The 20,276-nt window shown below is 39.1% G+C and overlaps 1 protein-coding gene across 5 annotated transcripts in view; it reads left to right on the top strand.

Annotated features, from left to right (window-relative positions):
• ZNF827 (zinc finger protein 827) overlaps window positions 1-20,276 on the top strand; it is a 113,017-nt gene that overhangs the window by 33,394 nt on the left and 59,347 nt on the right. For all 5 annotated transcript variants that reach the window (XR_012633561.1, XM_074904988.1, XM_074904990.1 and 2 more), the window contains exon 4: window positions 8,182-8,665. Coding sequence is in view for 4 of the 5 variants with exons in the window: in XM_074904988.1 (XP_074761089.1) it covers window positions 8,182-8,665 (484 nt within the window). In the remaining variant the exon portion in view is untranslated. The remainder of the gene's footprint in view (window positions 1-8,181; window positions 8,666-20,276) is intronic.

A 20,276-nucleotide genomic window follows, 5' to 3' on the forward strand; every position in this document is an offset into this window, starting at 1 on the left:
ACCTTAATTTCAGTAGGTTTCTTACGCTTTTCTCAATCGAGTAGGCCATTCATAAAAATGTTTTCTGTCACATCAGAATTGAAGCAGGTGAACAAGGTGGGGCATATTAGTCATGTGTCAGACATAATTTGAATTCCCTTTGGTGAAAGTGTAAATTGATAATAAGATTAAAAATACAAAAATACCAGATTTCTCATTATAAAAAAGTGCTGCTTTTAAATCTGTATGTAAATAAGTATGAGTTTATAATAACTGACACACATATAAGCCAAGTGTTCAAAATGGAATGAATACACATCAGAAATGGTACAACACAGCTGGAAGCTACTTAGGATGCAGTGTTTATGCCAGTCGGATGTTTCAGTTCTCTTTGTTGCCTTAGGATCCTTTGGGAACTAACTGGCCTTATCTCCTTCCTGGCAGGCAACCCATGAAGGTAGAGCTTCCTCTAGCTCTCCATCCCTCTCTTCCTGCCCATGAGTCAACTGTGACTACAGGTGAAGGCATGTTTTTCAAAACCAAAAAGGCTACTCAGAATTAGGGCACTAGGCTGATGTCTGTCATTCATTATCAGCAAACTTTTATTCTGGGATGCTGTTACAAGCCAAGCTTTTTTCCTTTATGCTACTCTTTGGTTTTATGTCCTATTGATAAGGATGACAGGCAAAACCTGTTGAGGTGTTTTGTCCAGCTGCAGTCCTTAAAATCTAATAGTGTTGTCTTTTTTGTACCCCTAGGTAGCATAGCCATGAGCTGAAGCACCTTTTTTTTCTAGGCTCTTGTAGATATTTTCTGTTGAAACTGGTTATTTAGAGATTTAACTTTCATGAGTGGTTTGTGTGTGTCCATATGGGCCTTGCTTATTGTGTGTATCTTTAGGCTAACGAATAATAACTATATAATATAAATACTGTGTAATTTTATGGTAATTATAACATGTCAAACTGATTGACCCAGAATACAACATTGCCAGCATTATTGGTGTCTTGTCCCCTGCTAGAGAAAATCTCAATAGAGCGCTGGATTGATTCCAGCCCCGACCCATATTCAGATCTACATGTGCTACCCACCATGTTGATGAAGTGTTCTTCCTGTAAGGGCACTTTGCCAGGACCAACTCACAACTGGAGGCGAGGAAGTGAAAGGCAAGAAGGGAAGCAGAAGGAAAGTTTCCACACAGATACACAATGAACAAGGGAGGCTGAGTAGACTGCCTTTTAAGGCACACAGTGTTATCTATAATTGTTATATTGCATTTAGATTCTGCAGTGATAGGCACCTTAGAAAAATCCAAAAATAGACACAGTATGGAATTTCATTAGTCTGTTTTGGAGACAAATTATAGTACATACATAACCACAAGTTTTGGCCCTTATCCCCAGGAATCTGGGGGTAGTATCTCAGGACTTGATTCTGCTATCATAGCATGGTTTCCAGGGCTGCTGAGGATACTCAGAATGAAGCTGGACGAAATGAATGGGTAACTGTGAGAGGTGTCTTGTCCAAGCAGGCACCAAGTGTTGTGCTTGAGTCCTCTCTGCTTATCTAAACATATATTCAGTTGGAATACATGGTTTTCTTCTTGAGAGAGGGAGAATCTTACATACTACTGCAGAAATCAACAGAAAGGGGCGGTGTAATTCAACAAGATGTATTGAGGCTTTTCTGTTTTTCCTGGTAGGGAAGTAGGGATTAAATTTACCTCGGAGCAATACCACAAGCATCAGTCAGATTTTGGCCAATTGGTGTCTTTGGATCATGCACATGTCTTCCTCAGCAATTGGTGGACGGGTAGGGTGTGAGATCATACAGATATGTTCCAAGAAAGCAACAGGATATTAGCCTGAGTACTTGGAAGGAGGAATGAGGAAGAGGAGCATATGGCCAAAAATAATATCTATAAATGTTCCTTGTGGTGCTATATAGACATAAGGCAGAAATGCGTGAGCCAGCTCTTCTAGCAGTGGAAAAGAAGTTTGGCATTGTGAACTTGTGCTGAAGCATGATGGTATGGCAGAAAATGAGGGAAGGGAAGATTAAACTAACAGTAAAGTGAGATGCAATGGCAGACAGGTCACATGATGCTCAACCACAGGATCTTCCTGTTTCTGTTGTGTACGAAGTGGGACCACGTAGTGAGATCTCAGATTAATGCGCCTGTGTAATGTGAAGAGGGTTATAATTAGCCTCCTTGTTAGGGAGAAGCTATTAATTACATGATAGTGGGAATAAGGAAAGGCCCTGAAGAATGTAGGCAGGTGCTCACTACCCCTTTGTGATTTGCTTTTCCCTCTTTCTTCCTCAGCTAGGGTCAGACAACTGAATAAACATTCCTGATCTGTTTTGGTGAAGCATAGGACAGATTATTTTAAAGCATCTTCTCATATTGGGAGGAGGAGGTTGACTGTGTTTTTTTGGGAGGGTTTTTTGTTTAGTTTGGTTTAAGCTAACCTTAAAGAGCCCTGAGAGGCACCTGTGATTCCATTACCTCCCCTCAGCCGTGGGGAGGTAATGCAAACTTGCACAGTTTTTCAACAAGTGAAATCTGTGCCTTGAGTCTCAGCCAGGTACCCCAAGTGACTTCAAATATCTGCCTTTTAATCTTGTCACTTTTTGCATATGAGATGAGGGTAAGACAGGGTGTACATTGATACCTGAAATCCTAAAGAAGAAAAGAAAAAAAAAAATATTTTGTTTGGAACACCTAGTCCAGTCCAGCCCTGCAGAGAGGCTTTTCTTTCCTTTGCTTTCAAGCAAAGCGAGGAAATAGTTTCAAAAAGAAAATACTATATAAATAATGTATGTGTCCTGAGGGGAAGGATCATATCAAAACTAGCACCATAGCACTAAACTTTTGAAAGTGCAATATTTTAAAAATGAGGGAACCTGTCAGAAAGGAGCATGAAATGAAAAAGAAGAGCGCACAAGATAGATGCAAAATGGAGACCTCTCAAGTGTACTTAAATGCGGTTGCATAATAAGGCATTTTACTAAAAGCGATTTAAAAAAAAAAAAAAAAAAAAGAAAAAAAAATCACTGGGATCACTGGGTAGGCAGGTATGGCTAAATGGCTAGGCTGTAGCACTTGTTGGTTGTAGCAGTTGCTTAAACAGATGCCCCTCATGGAAATCTTAATCCACTTGAAAATTGGTGAGAAAAATAAAAACAATAGTAGGTAAAGAAAAAAGTCATAATTAGGTCACAGAAATTAAGTAAAGAATGACAAGCCAGAAACAAATACAGCAGTGAATGGATTCAGCACACTGACCCCCTTACGTTCTGATTTTGCTTAGGGATGAAGGTTCTCAGAAAAAAAACATTTCATCTTATTCTGAGTGTTTAAAAAATAATAACCAAAAAAACCCATTAAGTCCCACAAAAGAAAGGTGAATGCCAATCCTTTCCTTTTGTGCCATATAACTAGAAGGGAGAGTCTGTGCAAAGTGTTACCCCAACCTTAAGGAAGGGAAAAGATCTACCTCACCAGTACTACAAAATTGCACGACATACCCGTGTCACTGTTTCACCCCTACTCCCTGTTGTAGTGGGATCATGTGTATTTGTAACTGTGATGTGTCTGTACGGGCCAGCGTGTACTGCCCATGACTTAAATTGCCTGGTAAAGCAGCAGGGATGTTGCTTTTAAGTGTGAAAAGATGATTCAAGAAACTGTTTATGATCCCAGAAATGTTAGTATGTCAACAAAAAACGTAACAGAAAAAAACCACAATGATACGAATGACGAATGATGTGAAATGATAGGGACATGTGGTTTCTGTAAAAGAAAATCATGTGTTCTTCTAATAAGATGTTTTGAGTATGTCAGGAAAATCATGGACTTAAGAATCAGTTGAAATTTATTTGTTTTTTTAAAAAGCCTTTGGCAAAGCTTCTCACTGAAAAGCTGCCAAATAAATTAAGCAATGTGATGTACTACGGCAAATTAAGAAATTCACCAAGAGACAGTAAAACAAAGGGTAGGAAGGAATCAGCAATTTTAAGCATGACAAAAGGCTAACAGAGTGGTGTTCCATTACTGAGTGGAACTGTGCATATTTTAGCAAATGTGATCTGCACAAAATGATGTCTGTGGGTAAGAGAACTGTAGATGATACAACCTTGTGTGCGTGAATCAAGATTAGCAAAGGCAAAGCTTGAAAGGAAATGAAAAGGGCCTGGCTGACAGATAAACAAGGGGGCAAATGAAGTTATTTTTTATAAATACAAGGCACTGCACCTTGGAATCAAGAGTCTAATAATGCACCTGGTGTTTCATGTAATGAACTGTAACTACTGATGGAAAATATCTGGGTATTGTAGACAGTTCAGTGAAAACCTTTTCTTGGCATGTGCAGCCCTGGTTTAAAAGCACATTAGATATATGAGTGTCTGTAGAATAAACCAGAAATAACCCTGAAAATATTACAATGCTATTATTAACATACAGTATGCTGCCACTTAAAGGATATTCAGTTCTGGTCACAGCATCAAAAAGCTGTATCAGAAATAGAAGGGATTTTAAAAGCTGGCAATGAAAATCATTAGTGGGATGGCAAGAACTCTCTTTGAAGAAAGAAGCTGAAAAGAATGGGACTGCCAGGTATAGAAAGGCAATGTGATCAAAATAATACATGTGATAGAGAAGATAAATTGAACAGCCTCACTTTTTTTTTTTTTTTTCCTTGTAATGTGAGAATGAGGAGACAGAAGAGAAACTGAAAGAAACAAATAAAAAAAGATAAATTGGACCAATAGATGATTTGTACCCAAGTCCTCATGCTAGGCCTAAAGTTTGTAAGGAGTGTAGTATTCTGTTGAAAATTGCTGTGTATGTCATATCAAGCACACACTGAAAGAACCACAAAGTATCATTTGAGATTGGGAAGACTGTGGTGTTAAAATAAAGATGGTAAGTACTTTGCATGGTCAAGGAGAATATCTGTGGTTAAATGAAATAAACTCAGAAGGTAGAATTCCTTAAATGTTTCTGACATAAGTCAAATGGTAGTTTTATGGGATTTTGAAAGAACCATTCTCTCTGAGCAGGTTGTGCGCTGTGGTGTGTTGCAGTGTAATTCAGAGAAATCAAAATCTGGCAGCAGCTGGCCTTAGGCTGAGACTTTGGAGAAAACCTGTGAGCTGCCCTCTTGTCTCTTCCTGCCTGTGGTTCTTGCGGGAACAGCCTAGCTGAGTCTAAAGAGGACATCTGATGGTTTGGGTAGCATTAGCACAGTGTAAGAGCCCTTCTCTGTCTCACGGAGGGAGAAGGTGGCTTTTTGGACTGCAACATTTTGTGCCCTGAATCTCCCCTGTGGCTTTCTGTGTAGCTCTACAGGGTTTCTTGTTTCTTATTCTGCAGCAAGTAGTTGCTGCCTTGACTTTTCCCTCCAGATAGCACAGAATGGCAATTCATGGCTCTTTCAGCTGCTGTTGGATGAGAAAATAAGGGATAGTTTTTCCTTTAAAGGGACTTTCATTGTTAGCTTCTATTTCTAACAGTCTTCAAATTTAAAATAAATATTATTATTTAGTTCTGAGAATTAAAAAAAAATAAAGTCTTATGGCAGGACTGTACCCAGGACACTGGTAGCTAAATATTGGACTTGATGTTTTTTCATGTATTTGGGTTTTTTTTATAGATATAAAATTCTTCCTTTCAAAACTCCAAATATTTAGGTTTGAATTCTGTCATTCCTTGGCTGCAAGTTATAAATGTACTTTATTTTATGAGAAATCCATTGGTGGTGCTACTATTGTCCTTACGCAGGAGAAAAATCCAAATCGGATGAATCAGTCCCCTGTATTCTCATCCATTCTCAAAAGATATTGCAGGGGTGGCATGCCGTGCTCCTGGGAAGAGAAGGTGGGCTCCCACACACTTTGCCACCTGACTGCAGCAGTGACAGCCTTCAGAAGGCATCATATTGATGATTGTGATAAGGGGCCTCCAGAAGAAGTGGTTAAATATGTAGGCAGGGAAATGTTGATTGAAGGGGATCCTGGAAAGAAACCCTGGCACACAGAATCTCAGTGGGTGTAAGAGATAAAGTTGCCATGGTGAGAGTACTTGCTACCATTAGTACATCTCGGTGCTCTTCATGAAGAAGAGTGCTTACATACTGCTGTGCTCACAGACCGTCCTGTTTCCAGGAGTGCAGACAGACAATCTGGTTGGTATTTCTGTGGTAACCTGTTAATACTTAGATTTATTATGCTGCTAATTCTTCTTCAAGGTTGTTGCTTTAAAACTGTCTCAGGTTAGCATTAGCTTCTAATATTTTTTTTTGTTGTCAGGTGCAGTTATAAGATTCCAGAATTACTTTGTTGGTAAATGTCATGTTTATATGATGCTGAGAATGTCAATCTGTAAAGTGGCTGGCCAAGAGAAATTCTCTCTTGCTGTCTGTTTGTTTAGTACCTAATCTCTGGAGCCCTTGAAGAACTACTGAATGAAAAGTTATACAGCACTAATGAAATGGGTCTTCATTGAAAGCAAAAAGAACTAGAAGAGAGATGTCTCCCAGCTTCACATTTTAGCAGACCTGAATTTAGGTCCTGTGTGTGTAGAGCATGCAGTGTTGGATATGAGCTTGTGACTCAGTTCCTCTTACAATGTATAGAAAATCAACTGAGCCAAATCTGCAACCATGGGAAGCTCCAACCTGAATTTTGAGAGAGATGTGTTTGGGAAGTGCTGCTGTTACCCCAGAGACCTGCAGTGTCTGCACCAGGGCTCTCGGGATCTAGATCTCAGCTCTGCAGGAAACTGGAAAGTGCTGAAAGCCTTAGCTAAAGCTAGGTTTTCCAGGCTCCCTGGTGTAGAGCTGAGCTTTGATTAGAGCTGGAGTTCTTGGGGCTTTTGGACTCCCAGGGTATAGCAGCAAGCCTTGGATTCCTGGCACAGCTGGCTGCTTCTGAGCCAAGCCCAGGGAGCAGGAGGTAGAGTGCCACTCAGTAGGGTAGGGAAATCATGCTTTGTTTGCCAGGGGTTCATCAAACCTCTTCATGTTTCAGGTGAAATATTTTGCATTCAACAAATTGTCATTTTGCAACAAAAAATCTGTCTCACTGAAATGTTTCCAACCAACTCAAGTCACAAGTGAAAATGAATGTGTGGAGCTCAGTCTGGTGCCAGTTTGTCCTGATCACATGTTCATCAATTAGCGAGGAAAAAAAAATGTATTTGCTAGTCTTTCTGCAGGGAGTAGCCCAGAGTGCTACTGTCAGGATTTAAAATTAATTTGTGTAACTATAGGGAAAAAACTTTTCAGTATACCTAACTATTACACTGGGCTCGATTATTCCTTCCCTTTCACAAGTACTGTGTTAAGGAAGAAATTATATAATTATATTTATATAATTTATATTGAGCATGTATGTTCAAATAGTATGTAAACCATTACATATGGATCGATGGGTAGAGTTCTCTTTAAAAGTTGATCAGGATCGGGCCTGAGGATACTAATTGTAGTTATACTGGAGCATGCAGTCTCTATGAGGAAGAGCCTGCAGTCAAAATATGAGGACAGTAGATTAACTGTGATCATTAATTGACTGATAAAATAGAGTAGATGGCAAACGCCATCTCTCATGCTCGTATTTTATAACAGAGCTGTTTATTTTCTGGTAGAATTAATTTGAAAAACACTCTTTCAACAGCACCTTGGTATGGCCAGGTGCTGTGTTTTTACTCTAACGATACATGAGTTGATGATGGACATTGCAATGCAGGTTGGTGTTTTGCTGGATTGCTCTGAACCATTGTTGTTTATGAGGTTGCACGGAGTGATCATGCTTAGTAGATCATTTAATAGATAGGTGTTTGTTTTTTAATGAAGAAAGCTACTAGTTATAGCTTGGAAGTCTTTTTATGCACTGACAGGTCATCAGGATCTGTTTGTAAGGACTGTTTGATCCCAAGCAGACTTCATCATTTCCCTGCTGCAGAAACAGATGTTCCTGATTTTATTTTTTTTCGAGTCTGATGTTTATGTTCTTTGACTTATGTGTGAAAGAATCCTACTGTTCTTAGTGCCTGACCTCTTTCTAAGTGCTCAGAATGAAGGATTTACTCGGTTAACGTTTTTTTAGGTGGTGTGAGAAGTGTAGAGTTGAAATTTCTATAATGCTAGTAAACTGTTTCTCTTCATACATGCTTTTGTCTTTCACCTCTTGAACCAGGTTCATCAGCACCAAGACAGGGGTGAGACCTTTCAGTGCCAGCTATGCCCCTTTACCTCCTCCCGCCACTTCAGCCTGAAACTCCATATGCGTTGCCATCAACATTTCCTCAGGACAGAATCCAAAGTGAAGGAGGAAATACCAGAAACTGAGGTGAAGGGGTCACCACAGCTAAATAGTGACTCCTGCCCAGGACCACAGAGGGAAGGAGGTGGACCTGACCTTACGGGATCAGCATCTGTATCTAAAACACCTGATGTGGCTGGGCAGCCCAGCGGAGGTATTCCACCTTTACTAGTGAAGGAAGAGCCCAAAGATGACAGTGGCATCTCAGCTGCACCTTTTGCTCTTAGCACTGTTGACAGAGCCCCCAACCACACAAAGATGAAAGACTCCTCTGAGTTTGTGGCCAATACAGCATCAGCACTATTCAGCCAAGACATCTCTGTCAAGATGGCATCAGATTTTCTTATGAAGCTGTCAGGTAATTGAGCAGTGAGTGGCAGCATCAGCTGCTCCCTTATGGGCTAAGAAACACTTTGCCTTGGGTTTGCTAAGTCATGGAATTGCAGGGATAAAAATGTTGCAAGTTCTTAATTTACAATTTCTTGTTTCTTCTGATAAGGAGACGTGCATGACGGAGGGAAGAGGGGAAGCGGTGAGAGAGAGGGATTTTGCTGTTTAATTTCTGGGATTGAGAGTGAGAACTTTTTATCCAGTCTTTCATGTTGGTTGAGAATTACCTTGGCAATCTCATTTGGTGTGTTTTTCAGGCATGCTGAATGCCTGTAGTTCTCTTTTTGAAATCACTGAGGCTTGCCCAGCATGTAAGAAAATTAATCTCTTTAAGTTCTCTGCCTTTACCCAATTGTTAAATAGGACCAATGAAATATTGGTCACCTTCCTCTCAGAATAGTATTTGAGGTCTAACTAGTAAATATGTGTGAAGTATGAATATTACTGCATTTCTTGGTTATTAACACTTCAAAAAGATAATCCTAGAGATTCATGGACAGCTTTTACATTTTTTTACAATTTTAATTGAAATCCATATCTAACGCAAAGCATGTGTTTATTGTGTTTTCTTTCACTGTCAGATTGTTGCTGTAAGAATGATATTCGTAGGTAAGACTGAAGTGGAAGATGTGTTTAAGGGTGAATCTATTATGTTTTATGTGCTCCTTTATTGATTTGACCGGACACTTCAGAACTGTGGACATGCTGGGGGGGATGTTCTATCCTAAATTATTTCCAAATTGGCCTTTAATTTTTAAAGAGAAAGAATTCAAGAAAAATGTCACTGAAGAAACTTCTGTTTCACAAGGAGATGGCAGTCTCTATGGCAAGTTTTAGACTTTGGCAATAGAAGACGCCCTTCTCAATAGAGAATAATTGGTCACCTTTTTCCTTTAAACGGAATGTAAGTTGATTTTAGCAAATTTTATTGTCAGGTAGACTAAGGAATTAGCTCTGTCCTAATGCCATTGCCTAGGTGAAACCACAGCCATTTATTCTGGAGAGGATTGCTGTCCTTATCTGCCCAAACTGTTATACCTCTGGCATCGCAGTTCTGTGGGGAAGAGAATGGAATGGGAAAACACAAGAAACCAAACCTGAGGCTTTGTGGAGCCAGCCAGGAAAAGACCTGAGGACAAGCAGGACATGGGCTGGCACAAATGGTTTGCTGTATGGGTTGGAAGAAGTCAAAGAAACCTCCCCTTTTTTTTTTTTTTAAAAAAAAAAAAAGTCTGTTGATATCATTTATTATTATGACCAACACAAAATGAGCGAGGATGAGTGTTTTGATTTGCTTATATGGTTTTTTGCTTGTATATTTTTTTTACTTGAGTTTCAGATGGACTCTATATGAAATCCATTTTTTATGTTGTCTGACAGCTGTCCCATATATGTTGATGTTCTGATGTCTATCTTAAATTTGGGTTGCTGTGCACTAAGTGGCTCAACACATCAACTGTATTGACCTGTAGATGTTAGTGCTCATGATGGCTGCATGTAGCAAGAATGAGAGCAGAAAGCAGGAGAGAGGGGAAAGCCTGAAAGCTGAGAAAACATACAAGATTTTGATGTGTTGTTTTTCATGTAGCAGTTGATGGGGAGCTGTTTACAGTTTGGCAGACGGTTATGTTTTCAATGTCTGATCTGTTGGCATCAGAAAAAGGATACAAATGTACATCATTCATGCAAAAGGCCTATGCAGTTATTTTATGGTGACTTACTAAAGGTCTTGAAACCTGACTTGTATGCACTGTTACCTAGCAACATGTTATAAAGTCACTGGGGGAGTGAGATGTATCTGTAATTTTGTATGTGTGCATATTTGGGTGAAAACGTACTGCCAGTCACCAAGTTTACTGCACAAGAAGAGCAATGTTAAAAGGAAAGGAATTTCTTGTCTCCTGAGATTTATATTGTGTTACATACATTTAGCTCATGCTTTCCTCAATACAGTGTGCATAAATTTAGAGTAGAAGTAATTCTCTTTTAGGAAGTTGGCTAAATATTTGCTGCATTTTTTTGAGTGCTTGCTTTGCTGAACCAAGTTCCTTTGAGTGATTTCTTTATTACAATACTCTCATTAGGCCCATCAGAACTTCTATTATTGGCCCTACCTTTTCAATGATATAAATCTTTTGACATCTCAAATTGTATAGGCCAATTGTAACAGCCAACACAGATTTGTCGAGACCAAATTATGTCAAAACAATCTAATTTTCTTCTCTGACAGGCCTTGTGGCTGAGAAGGAAGCAGTGGATAGATACATAGACTTTAGAATTTGGCATTTATTCTGATTGAATATTGATGGTTTAAATGAACATTTATTTTTGCTTGACAATATTTATTGCTCTTCCTCTTCTTGGTTGGTGTCAGTTTGTATGCTCCAGTTCCATGGGAGACCTCAGGGCCTGTTGGTTTTCATTTCTGTGCAGTTTCAGTCTCTTCTTTTTCCAAGCATGTAATGCAGAGGAGTGCTTGTCTCCCTTCAGACCTAGGAGTTACAGTTTCCAGAAGTTTAATTGGAACGCCTAGGGTGAAAGACAGTGCAAACTTAGTGTTTACTAATTATTATGAATTTAAAAATTGAATCTTAATAAGCATGTATATAATCTTCACTCTCAGTATTATTTCTTACTGTGCAACGTAGTACCTTTCTAGTCTAGATGAAGTGGATATCAGATGGTTGGAAAACAGTACACTGAAAGTAGTTCACGGGCAAAAGAGAAGAGTCACAGTCAAACGAGAACTGTAAAAAAATGTGCAACTGTTCATCAAACAAATAGAAAATACAAATACAAAACCAGCAACAGCTACCCAGGTAACAGTTATGTGGGAAAGAAACAGGAGTTAACAATGTCATACTGATACTAAAAAGGCAGTCATTGTACTGGGATGTATATACAGAGAAACAGCCTCAAAGAAGGGGGAAATAGTCTTGCTGAAGTCCCAAGGTTTTGGTACATATAGTTTATGAAGAGTGTGGACGGTTGGAAAAACTTCAGAGGAGAGCAGCAGAAATGAATAGAGGTTTAGAAAACATGTCCAGTGAGGATGGGTAAGAGGGAGTGAGTTGTGAAGCCTGTGGAGAAGAGAGTCATTAATAAGCCTTTAATGCATTAAAAAGTTTGTCACGAGAGAAGGAAATGATCTGTTGGCGATTCATCCTAATTAGGATGAAAAAAAAATAGCAAGTTTGTGCTGCTGTAGGGTTTAAATTGTCATTAGGCAAATCCAAAAGTTGAAGTAGTTAAACCTCTGTGGTAGTTTGGCTGGAGAGATTGTGGCATCTCTGCTACTGGAGAATTTTAAATTAGATAATTACCTGTCAGATATGGTTGATCACATACTAGGCAGTAGGACGGGCTAGATCTGTATATGGTCAGTGAACCATAGGACATCAGAAGCAGCTGTAAGAAATTTCAGCTGAACAAAAATAAGCCACAAACTTTAGAGAAGCAAAGTGGGGAAAAAATTTACAGATGTTCAAAGTTAGACCTGATTTTGATTGGGTCAGAAATGAATTGTGATGACACTGCTCAAAATGTCCTCTGAAATTTTTTCAGAAAGGCTTAAGAGAATTTAAAATTCAAAGAGGTTGATAAATATTGGTGTGGGTGACCTTTTGATGAGATCCTTTCAGCCCTAATTCTGTGTCATTGCTTGCCAGAAAGATTTTTAGTTACATGTTCTATGAAATAAGGCATAACACAAATCACCAAATGTAAATCTAAAAATAAGTCTTGAAATTTTTTTCCAGATTCCATTCTCTAGGTCCTAGTTTAAGATAGGAGATGCTTTTAAATTCACCAGAAATTTAAAAGTGTTCTCTGAAATTTTATTTAAACTTGAAAAAGGGTAATTGTTTGTAAAGACAATTAGTAGATGACTCAACATATAAACAGAAGGATATTTAAGCATGGGCATGTTTTTACCTTCAAATCTTCCCCCTCTTATTTCAGTAGGACTGCTTCTATGCTTTAAGTTGCCTGAGTACTTTGATGGATCAGTGCTTTTCCAGAATGTTTTTCTTTCCCCAGTCCGTTAATTCCGCATTGAAACTTTGTAAATGCATTCATATCTTAATTTGCAGAGTATTTGTTTCCTGTTTCAAAGGTTTCAGTGGCAGACATTATGCAACACATCTCTTTAAATACTGATGTCCTTCCAGCCAATTCTAAGGCTTGTTTTCTTTTGTAATTAAAAAAAACGCTTTCACGGTGATCCAAATTACAATGACCGGTGTACTCTAGTGAAGTTATTACTGTGCCTGTGTTATGTGCTGCAGTTACTTTTCATAACATTCAAAAATAAATGAATCCCATCAAAATGAATGGGATTCTTGCATTATTGATCTCAAAGGAATTCTGTGTGGAAACAGTAATTGTAAGGCATCCTTCATTGCTGGCCTCTTTCCCCCAGCTCTCTGTGCATTGCTCTAGGAAGCATGTCTCTTCATCTTGTGATGGTGTATATTACCAAGTGTGCCCTGCTTCTGCACTTCTGTCGATGTTCCCCAAATTACTCGCATAAAAAAACTTTAAAATAGGGAGGAGGAAGGAGAGATAACATGCTGAGGGGTTGGCCATGTTAAACAAATGAGAAACTATGCTTTCTCTCAGTTTATGTCTTCTCTCACTATCATGTGAGGAGTCAAATCTTTATTTTGGAAAATAATGCCACTGTGGGATTTTGATGACTCCAAAGTAGTTGGACTTTGTATTCATGTTTTATTAGCTGATTCCATTAATGGAATAATGAAATAGTAAATCATCAGACAGCTACATACAAAATATGAGTAGATTAGTTAAGTAATCACGTAGATTATTCATTCTGTTTGACTCTTGAAAATTACTGCATTCCTTAAAGGTAACACAAGCAATTTGAAATGTTTTAGCATTTGCCATTGACAGTACTGAACTGACTGGCTAGAACTCTTCAAACAGCTATTTTTAATACAATAAAAGCATGTCCAATTAAATTGTTATAATTGATGTATTTGTACAGCAAGTTCCAAGGAAAAGACCGTGCCTATATTTAGAATTCATAGTTTATGCCAGAATGTAAAATTTCAATTAGAATGTAAGCGCACAGGACTGGCAATTATTGAGCCATATCCTTAATTTAAAAATACTGTGAATTCCATAATGCTGCTGTCAGTGTAAATACCCCTGATGTCATCAAAATTTTTCTGAAGTGTCTCTCCAGATTCAAATTTTCATTATTTTCATATAGACCTTTAATTTAAAATAAAGCTGAAAAAGGGCAATAGCATGGCTAATTAAAACTTGGGCAAATAAAAGCTTGTACTAATCTTTGCCACTGATGTATCACCACCTTTATAATCTCTTTTCAGCAATTGCTAGTCTTACATCCACAGTTTCCCGACATCCTTAAAACAATACACACATCATGTTTTACACCTTGAAGGAATATGTAGAATTCAGCAAGATAAAGCAGTCTAGACTGTGTTCCAATTTAGTAATTTAAAGTGCAGGATAACAAACTGCTTTTTTTGTGTACTCAGCCCAATACAATTTAAAAGAAGACATGAATATGATTCTGGGTCAACTCTGTGCTTACAGTTTAGTTTTAATATCTACACAAACTCTTATACTTGAAGTTTAAGACTAGACTAGACTGATGGCTCTTTTTCTTCCCTGATTTACACTATTACTTTGTGCAGAAGTTCTAGCTTGTGAGCCTGTCACGTCTATCCAAAATTGGAATTGAAGACATTGTTAGTTCAATCATCTCTGTTTGGTTTAGTTGTTGTTTTTTTTTCTTAAACAAATATAAAGGTCAGTCTGTTGGTGTTTCTCTCCTCTGTTTCTATTCCTTTGTAGAGAGAAGAAATTTCCATACTGCAAACAATTCTTTCCATAAGCAACAAATCTCCCTTTGCTCCTTTCACTCTCTTCCCCTTCTTTTCTCCGGCTTTTCCAGAATTTTACCTGTTCTGCTGTTATTTTGATTTTTACCTGGAAAGGAGAAGATGGTCTTGTCAGATATTACAACCTTGTTTAGCAGGTGGGACTTCAGCTGTATAACAGACATCATGGGGCATGGGGGGATGTCTGGTCCTACAGGTGCTTTAGCAGTTTGCCAAATTCCTCCATTCTGCTTGCACAAGAACATTGTGAAATTTTGAGGGGACAGTAGCAGGACTGGTCATTCTCCAATGCCATGTCTCATTTTGCTTGACCACAGCTCCTTAAATGCAAAGCAGCTTTAGGGAAGATCAGGATAGTTTGCTGGCCTTTTCTTAACCTCTGCTTACGCATTTCTGACATAATCAAGGCAGTTTAGAAGACCTTGTATTTTAAGTGGTTTCTGGAAGCCCAGAGGTGGCAAGTCTCAGCATCATCATACTTCTCATGATTGTCTATTCTGCCATTCCACTGCTTTGATAAAAAGAGTTGTTTTAATGCTGAGCACTCCTGAGTTATAAGTAGCTTTTTTCTTTGATAGTGCCCATCCTCTACCTTGGGGCCTGATAGGTTAGTGTATTTGCCTGAGGGCAGAGTAGAGGGCTTTGAAAATGAGACGTAATTGAGTTAGCACTCCCAGGAGGGTTTGGTGCATGAGGTGCCCTGGGACAGATTAATACTCCAGGGCAGAAGACACTCAAAAAAAAAAAAAGAGAGAGACCACTAGACCACTTAGACTGTCCTGACAGAACAGTATTTCTCCTTTTGGGCCATTTGTAGTGTAGACAGCCTCTGATTAATAAGTTGAACAAAATTTATAAGTTCAATCGGATTGGAGTCTGAAGATTGTCCAACAGGTTCCAATTGCATAGATTTCCCTTACAAAGCCATTAGCTCACCAGTGGTGGTTTCTGCAGTGTTTGTACCCCTTCCTCAGTTCTTGAATGTCATCAAATATAAGCCATAGCATAGCTCCATGCAGGATACCAACGCCTGCCTGCACATTTCAATTACAAGAGTGAAGATGGTAGAAGACTCAAGTTGTACCCTTCATCGACAGCAACTGCTTTCAGGATGATGATGCCCAGTGTTGGGGAAATGTGTCTTCCAAATACTGCAGAACTGATCTGTTAAAGGTCCTTGGTTTCTTTTAGCTGCTGCAGCTCCCAATTTGCCGCCTGGAATGGAAGGCTCCCTTGGCTAGAGCCAGTTGCTCTAGCTGTCACAGGACCTGGATAAAACACTGGCCTTTCTTCCTCAGGTCGAAGTCATACCATGATTCTCTTGCCATGGTGGCTCTGAGGAGAATCACAAAGGGAGTTTTTCCTGCAAGATCTCAAGGAGACCAGTTCAGTTTGCAGTGCCTTTTGGAATGTGTCCTCACTTTCCCCTTTTCCCTCAGCTGTGACGGGCCTGCTCTCTTGTAAGCTGTAGTCAGACATCACTTTTAAAGTAATATGATGGTGCAGTGGTGCGCTGCAGCGTTTCATCATGCTTTCTTCCTACCCAGACTCTGTAGATGCTTTTCTCATGGCCCCTTTTGTGACAGCATTTTTGTTGTGGATTCTTTTTTCTTTCTCGTGGTCTTTGCTCAGACAGATGGAACAGTGACCAACTCCTTGCTAATTGTGACTTGTAACATTGAGCTTGGCTTGAAGTAATCAGCCCATTTTTCCTCTTTCAATTATAAACATTTAGAAATCCTAGTAAGTGGACTGATGCAGTTAGCAGCTTCCATCATAGTGTTTCAGATTAGTGGCAGATGCCCAAAGCTTTTCTTGTGGCATTTGGCAGTTTGAGAAAAGTGTTATAACTTTCATCATCTACTTTTGCCAAATGGATGAAATGATTCCAGTTGCCAGGAAGATAAAAATCAGCCGTCTGGAATCTTCTTTGATCTGTTCTGTTTGTTTTTTTTTTTCTGGGTATGAAATGGAGTGGAACAAATGGAGAATTACCAAGCCTGCTTGAGAGGCTGCTTGCCTGTTGGTTGCATTTGCTGGGTGGGTTTGGTTTTTTTTCCTCACTGTGTATTTCAAAATTAAATTGTTGGGGTTTTGGGATTCAGTCTGCAGGCAACACACGTCCTTCAGTCTGTTCTCATTGGAGTTCAGAATGAATGTAAATTAAATACAAATTAAGTATATGTATGTGTATCTATTTTCGTACGTAGATAGATTGTTATTTCTTCTGGGGAGTAATAATTTTGTAGTTCAAATATACTTTAATGGACTTCAGCATCATCTTTTTAATCCTTATCTAGTTCTAATTTTTAAAAGATTTCTCAGTCATTGGGTTTTTAAAAAAATGGGCTCGGTCAGCTTTTATTTCTCTTATTTGCAATGTTTTTTCTTACATCTGTTTGTTGTTCTCCCTAATACGACTAGTGGATTCATCATAGTCGCTATTTCCCATGTGTTAGCAATTTTGCCCATAATTGTGGATCCAAGATGGGACAGAGGCAAGAGTAGTGGGGATTTTTGTTGGTTTTGGGATTGTTTGGTTTTTGGGTTTGGGTGTTTCCCCCCCCCCCCCCCCCCCCCCCCATCTGGTTTTAACATTTGGATCTGATAGACTGGATAACCCCCCCTCCCCTTTTTTATTTGCCCTTCTATTTAGACTTCATTTACATTGGAATCTGCTTTAGTGCATTTCAAGAAAGATTAAAAGCCCCATTAATTGAAAGAAAAGCCCCACTAATTGAAGTAATTGGGTTGAAACCGACCTAATAGTTGTCTGATTTTGTTCGGTTTTGTTTTCTGGGGGAAGAAAAATTACGTAAATTAACTTCTATTTTTGTGATTTGTCTACAGTTAAAATGTTTGGTTTTTGGAAAGTGTGATCAGTTCAAGGAATGTGCTGTCAGTTAATAAAACTCTACTACTTTCCTAATTTATTAATTCTATCTTCTGTTGAAAGCAAAGCAGCTAGAGTAGGCAGAACCAGCAATGTAGGTGAGAACAGTAGCCTGGGTTTCTTTCCCCCTTCACGCAACACTGCCAAATGCACATCTTCAGGACTTTCTCTGGACTGTGGGCCCCTGACCATGTTTTACATTTCTTATAGGTGATGTCTTGTAGACACACAGGGACAAACTGAGTATACAGATGTCATGAAGAGCTCGTTTAGGTTATGGCTGACATTATGCTGGTAGATTTGTTGTCAGCATAGTTTGAGCATTGTTATCCTGGGTGACGGCTCAGAAGTGTGAGGGAGCAGTGGTTTATAGCAGCATGTGTTGTCACAGTAGGAGAGCTAGTGTGTGGGGTAGGGAGAGAAGGGGAAAGTGAGACATAGGAAAGGAGGGAAATTTGATGGATGCCCTGTTCAATTCATTCTGGGTGTGTCACTATCACGAAACTATTTAAACTTCGATCTGGCTTACCTTGAATTTTTGGTTTGCTGAGCTATTAGAACTTGTCTTCATCCTCAGCAGTTTGAGAATACCCTGGGATGAAGAGCATAGAGGTACCACTTGACACCTGTCCTTGGGTTAGATCAAACTGGCTGCTGCGTTTTGGCTTGGTGATAAGAGGGTTTAATAAATGCTAATTTCTTCCAAAAGTTCCACTTTTGATCCCCTTTCTTGTGGTAGGGGAATCCATAAGGCATACTATAGGACCTAACTGTGAAAAATGTTCCTAGTTTTAAGACTGTGATGTTACATGAATTCTGTTACAGTGATTCTGTTTGTGTATGGTTGTTTTTACAATGTTTTTAACCTGGCTTATAATGGACCACCGTGTATGGTTGCACACTTACAGTGATCTATGTTTGTGAGTTTAATATCACCTCTGTATTTTAAATGGTAGAAGTGTATGCTGACCTGGTCTACAGTGCTTCCTCTACCTGGTTCATTTTCTGCCCTGGTTCATGGGCAGACACATAGTTGGCTTCGCAGGTTGATGATTGTTCTCAGTGGGTCGTCTTTACCTTTTCACTCAAACTCATGTTTCCTTTATTTTCTGGGACAATTTGAATCAATACTTTCTTGAATTTAATAAATTAAAAATATTTTTTCCTCCAAGTTCTCTGAGAGAGTTCAGGCAGAATGCTGTCTTTCAGTTGCACTCAGCTCCTGGTGGAGGTATATTTTATGTCAGTAGCAGCTAGAGTGGCATGTTTTAAAAGAGAAGGAATACTGAAGATAGTGTGGCATAAAAGGTTTGGGTCTTCTTTCTTTTTTTTGGGGGGGGAGGGTGACCATTCATCACCCCAGGTGAAACCCCAGAATAGACTAAGCTAGAAAGGTGTAGGCCTGGATAAAGAAGATAGGTGGATTTTTAAAATTTTGGGGGGGGGGGGGAAGTACCTTGGTAAAGTTAAGATTGGTTTGAAAGCCTTAATCTGTATTTTGATGAACTAAAACCTGCTTTAATGTTTCATATTTCTGCTTTTGCTCCTTTTTTAAAAAAGAAAAAAGCAATTCCTAATAGTAGTAAAAGTGCTTATAAGTCATATTAAAAATTACATATATATAAAGTAATTTAATTTCGGAAGTAGTGAATAGCACCAATGTGCATGCGCATGCTGCTTATATGTACACTGGTTATACCACTTGCTTTAATCTTGTTCTTTGGTAATGGCTTGCCAACCAATAAGAAAGGAGAGAAATCAAACAAACCTGGAATATAAACTGGGAAAATGCAAGTGTTGTGTTACAGGGTGATGTAGCTTAAAAAAAAAAAATAAATTTAAAAACACTAAGGAAACCACAAAACAATGGACTGTGAAAATGAGCAGAGCTCAAAGTAGCAAATGGCAGTGTCTGTTTGTGATGAAGATGGCAATTGTACCCTATATTTTAGGGCTGAGATCTCTAGGAGGTGGTAAGCACTTCACGGTGAGATGCAGGTTCTCTAGGAATCGGATTTTTGGGGAAACTGCTGAGAAGGAGAGTACCTGAAGAAGTAAGCCAGGAAAGTGAGGAGCTAGAAAGTAGGTAAGAACAGTGAAGTGGAGAAGAAAGTAGACCAAGGGCCTAAGCAAGTGAATGCTGGAGATTTTGTTGGGTTGATCTGACCTGTTAGTACCCTTTCCCTTCAGCTGGATATTACCACCCCTTTGATATGCCAGTTCCTTGACTTTTTCTGTTCCTGTAATGGTGTTGTAAAACCAACTGCTCTCTGCAGCAGGCAACACTCCGCTGTAGCCTGTGAAAGGGGTGGTGGGGTACATCCTTCTTACATGGTTTGGGTGAGATTTGACAGAGCTCATCTGAGGGTAGGCAGGGGATTGTCATGTGGAAGGAGGAAAGTATGTAGGAGAGGTAGTGAGGTAAATGGTGAGAGCTTAGAAAGATAACAAAATGGGGACGATGCTCTGTCTTTCATATTTGTGGAGACAGAGGTTTAGAGAAGTGAGAAAGATGTAAACTCATCAAAATTTGGAGCACTAGACAAGTCATTTGCTCTGTGTTACTAGGAACTTGAAGTGAAATTTTGAACAAGAAAAAGCCAGTAAGGGGACAAAGTATCTTTTAATGGTCAAACGTAAAGAATTACAAGAAGAGCTGCTGAAAAATAGTGCAATTATTTAGCCTCCTGTTTGTCATGCAGATTGCCTGTGAATTTATATTGCTAGGGTTTGAAAGTACTGGTTAAGAGACGTTCTTGGTTTTATCCCTTCAACCAAATGCAGTGCACAGGATC

Source organism: Athene noctua, chromosome 4 (assembly GCF_965140245.1).
Source record: "Athene noctua chromosome 4, bAthNoc1.hap1.1, whole genome shotgun sequence".
NCBI classification, from domain to species: Eukaryota; Metazoa; Chordata; class Aves; order Strigiformes; family Strigidae; genus Athene; species Athene noctua.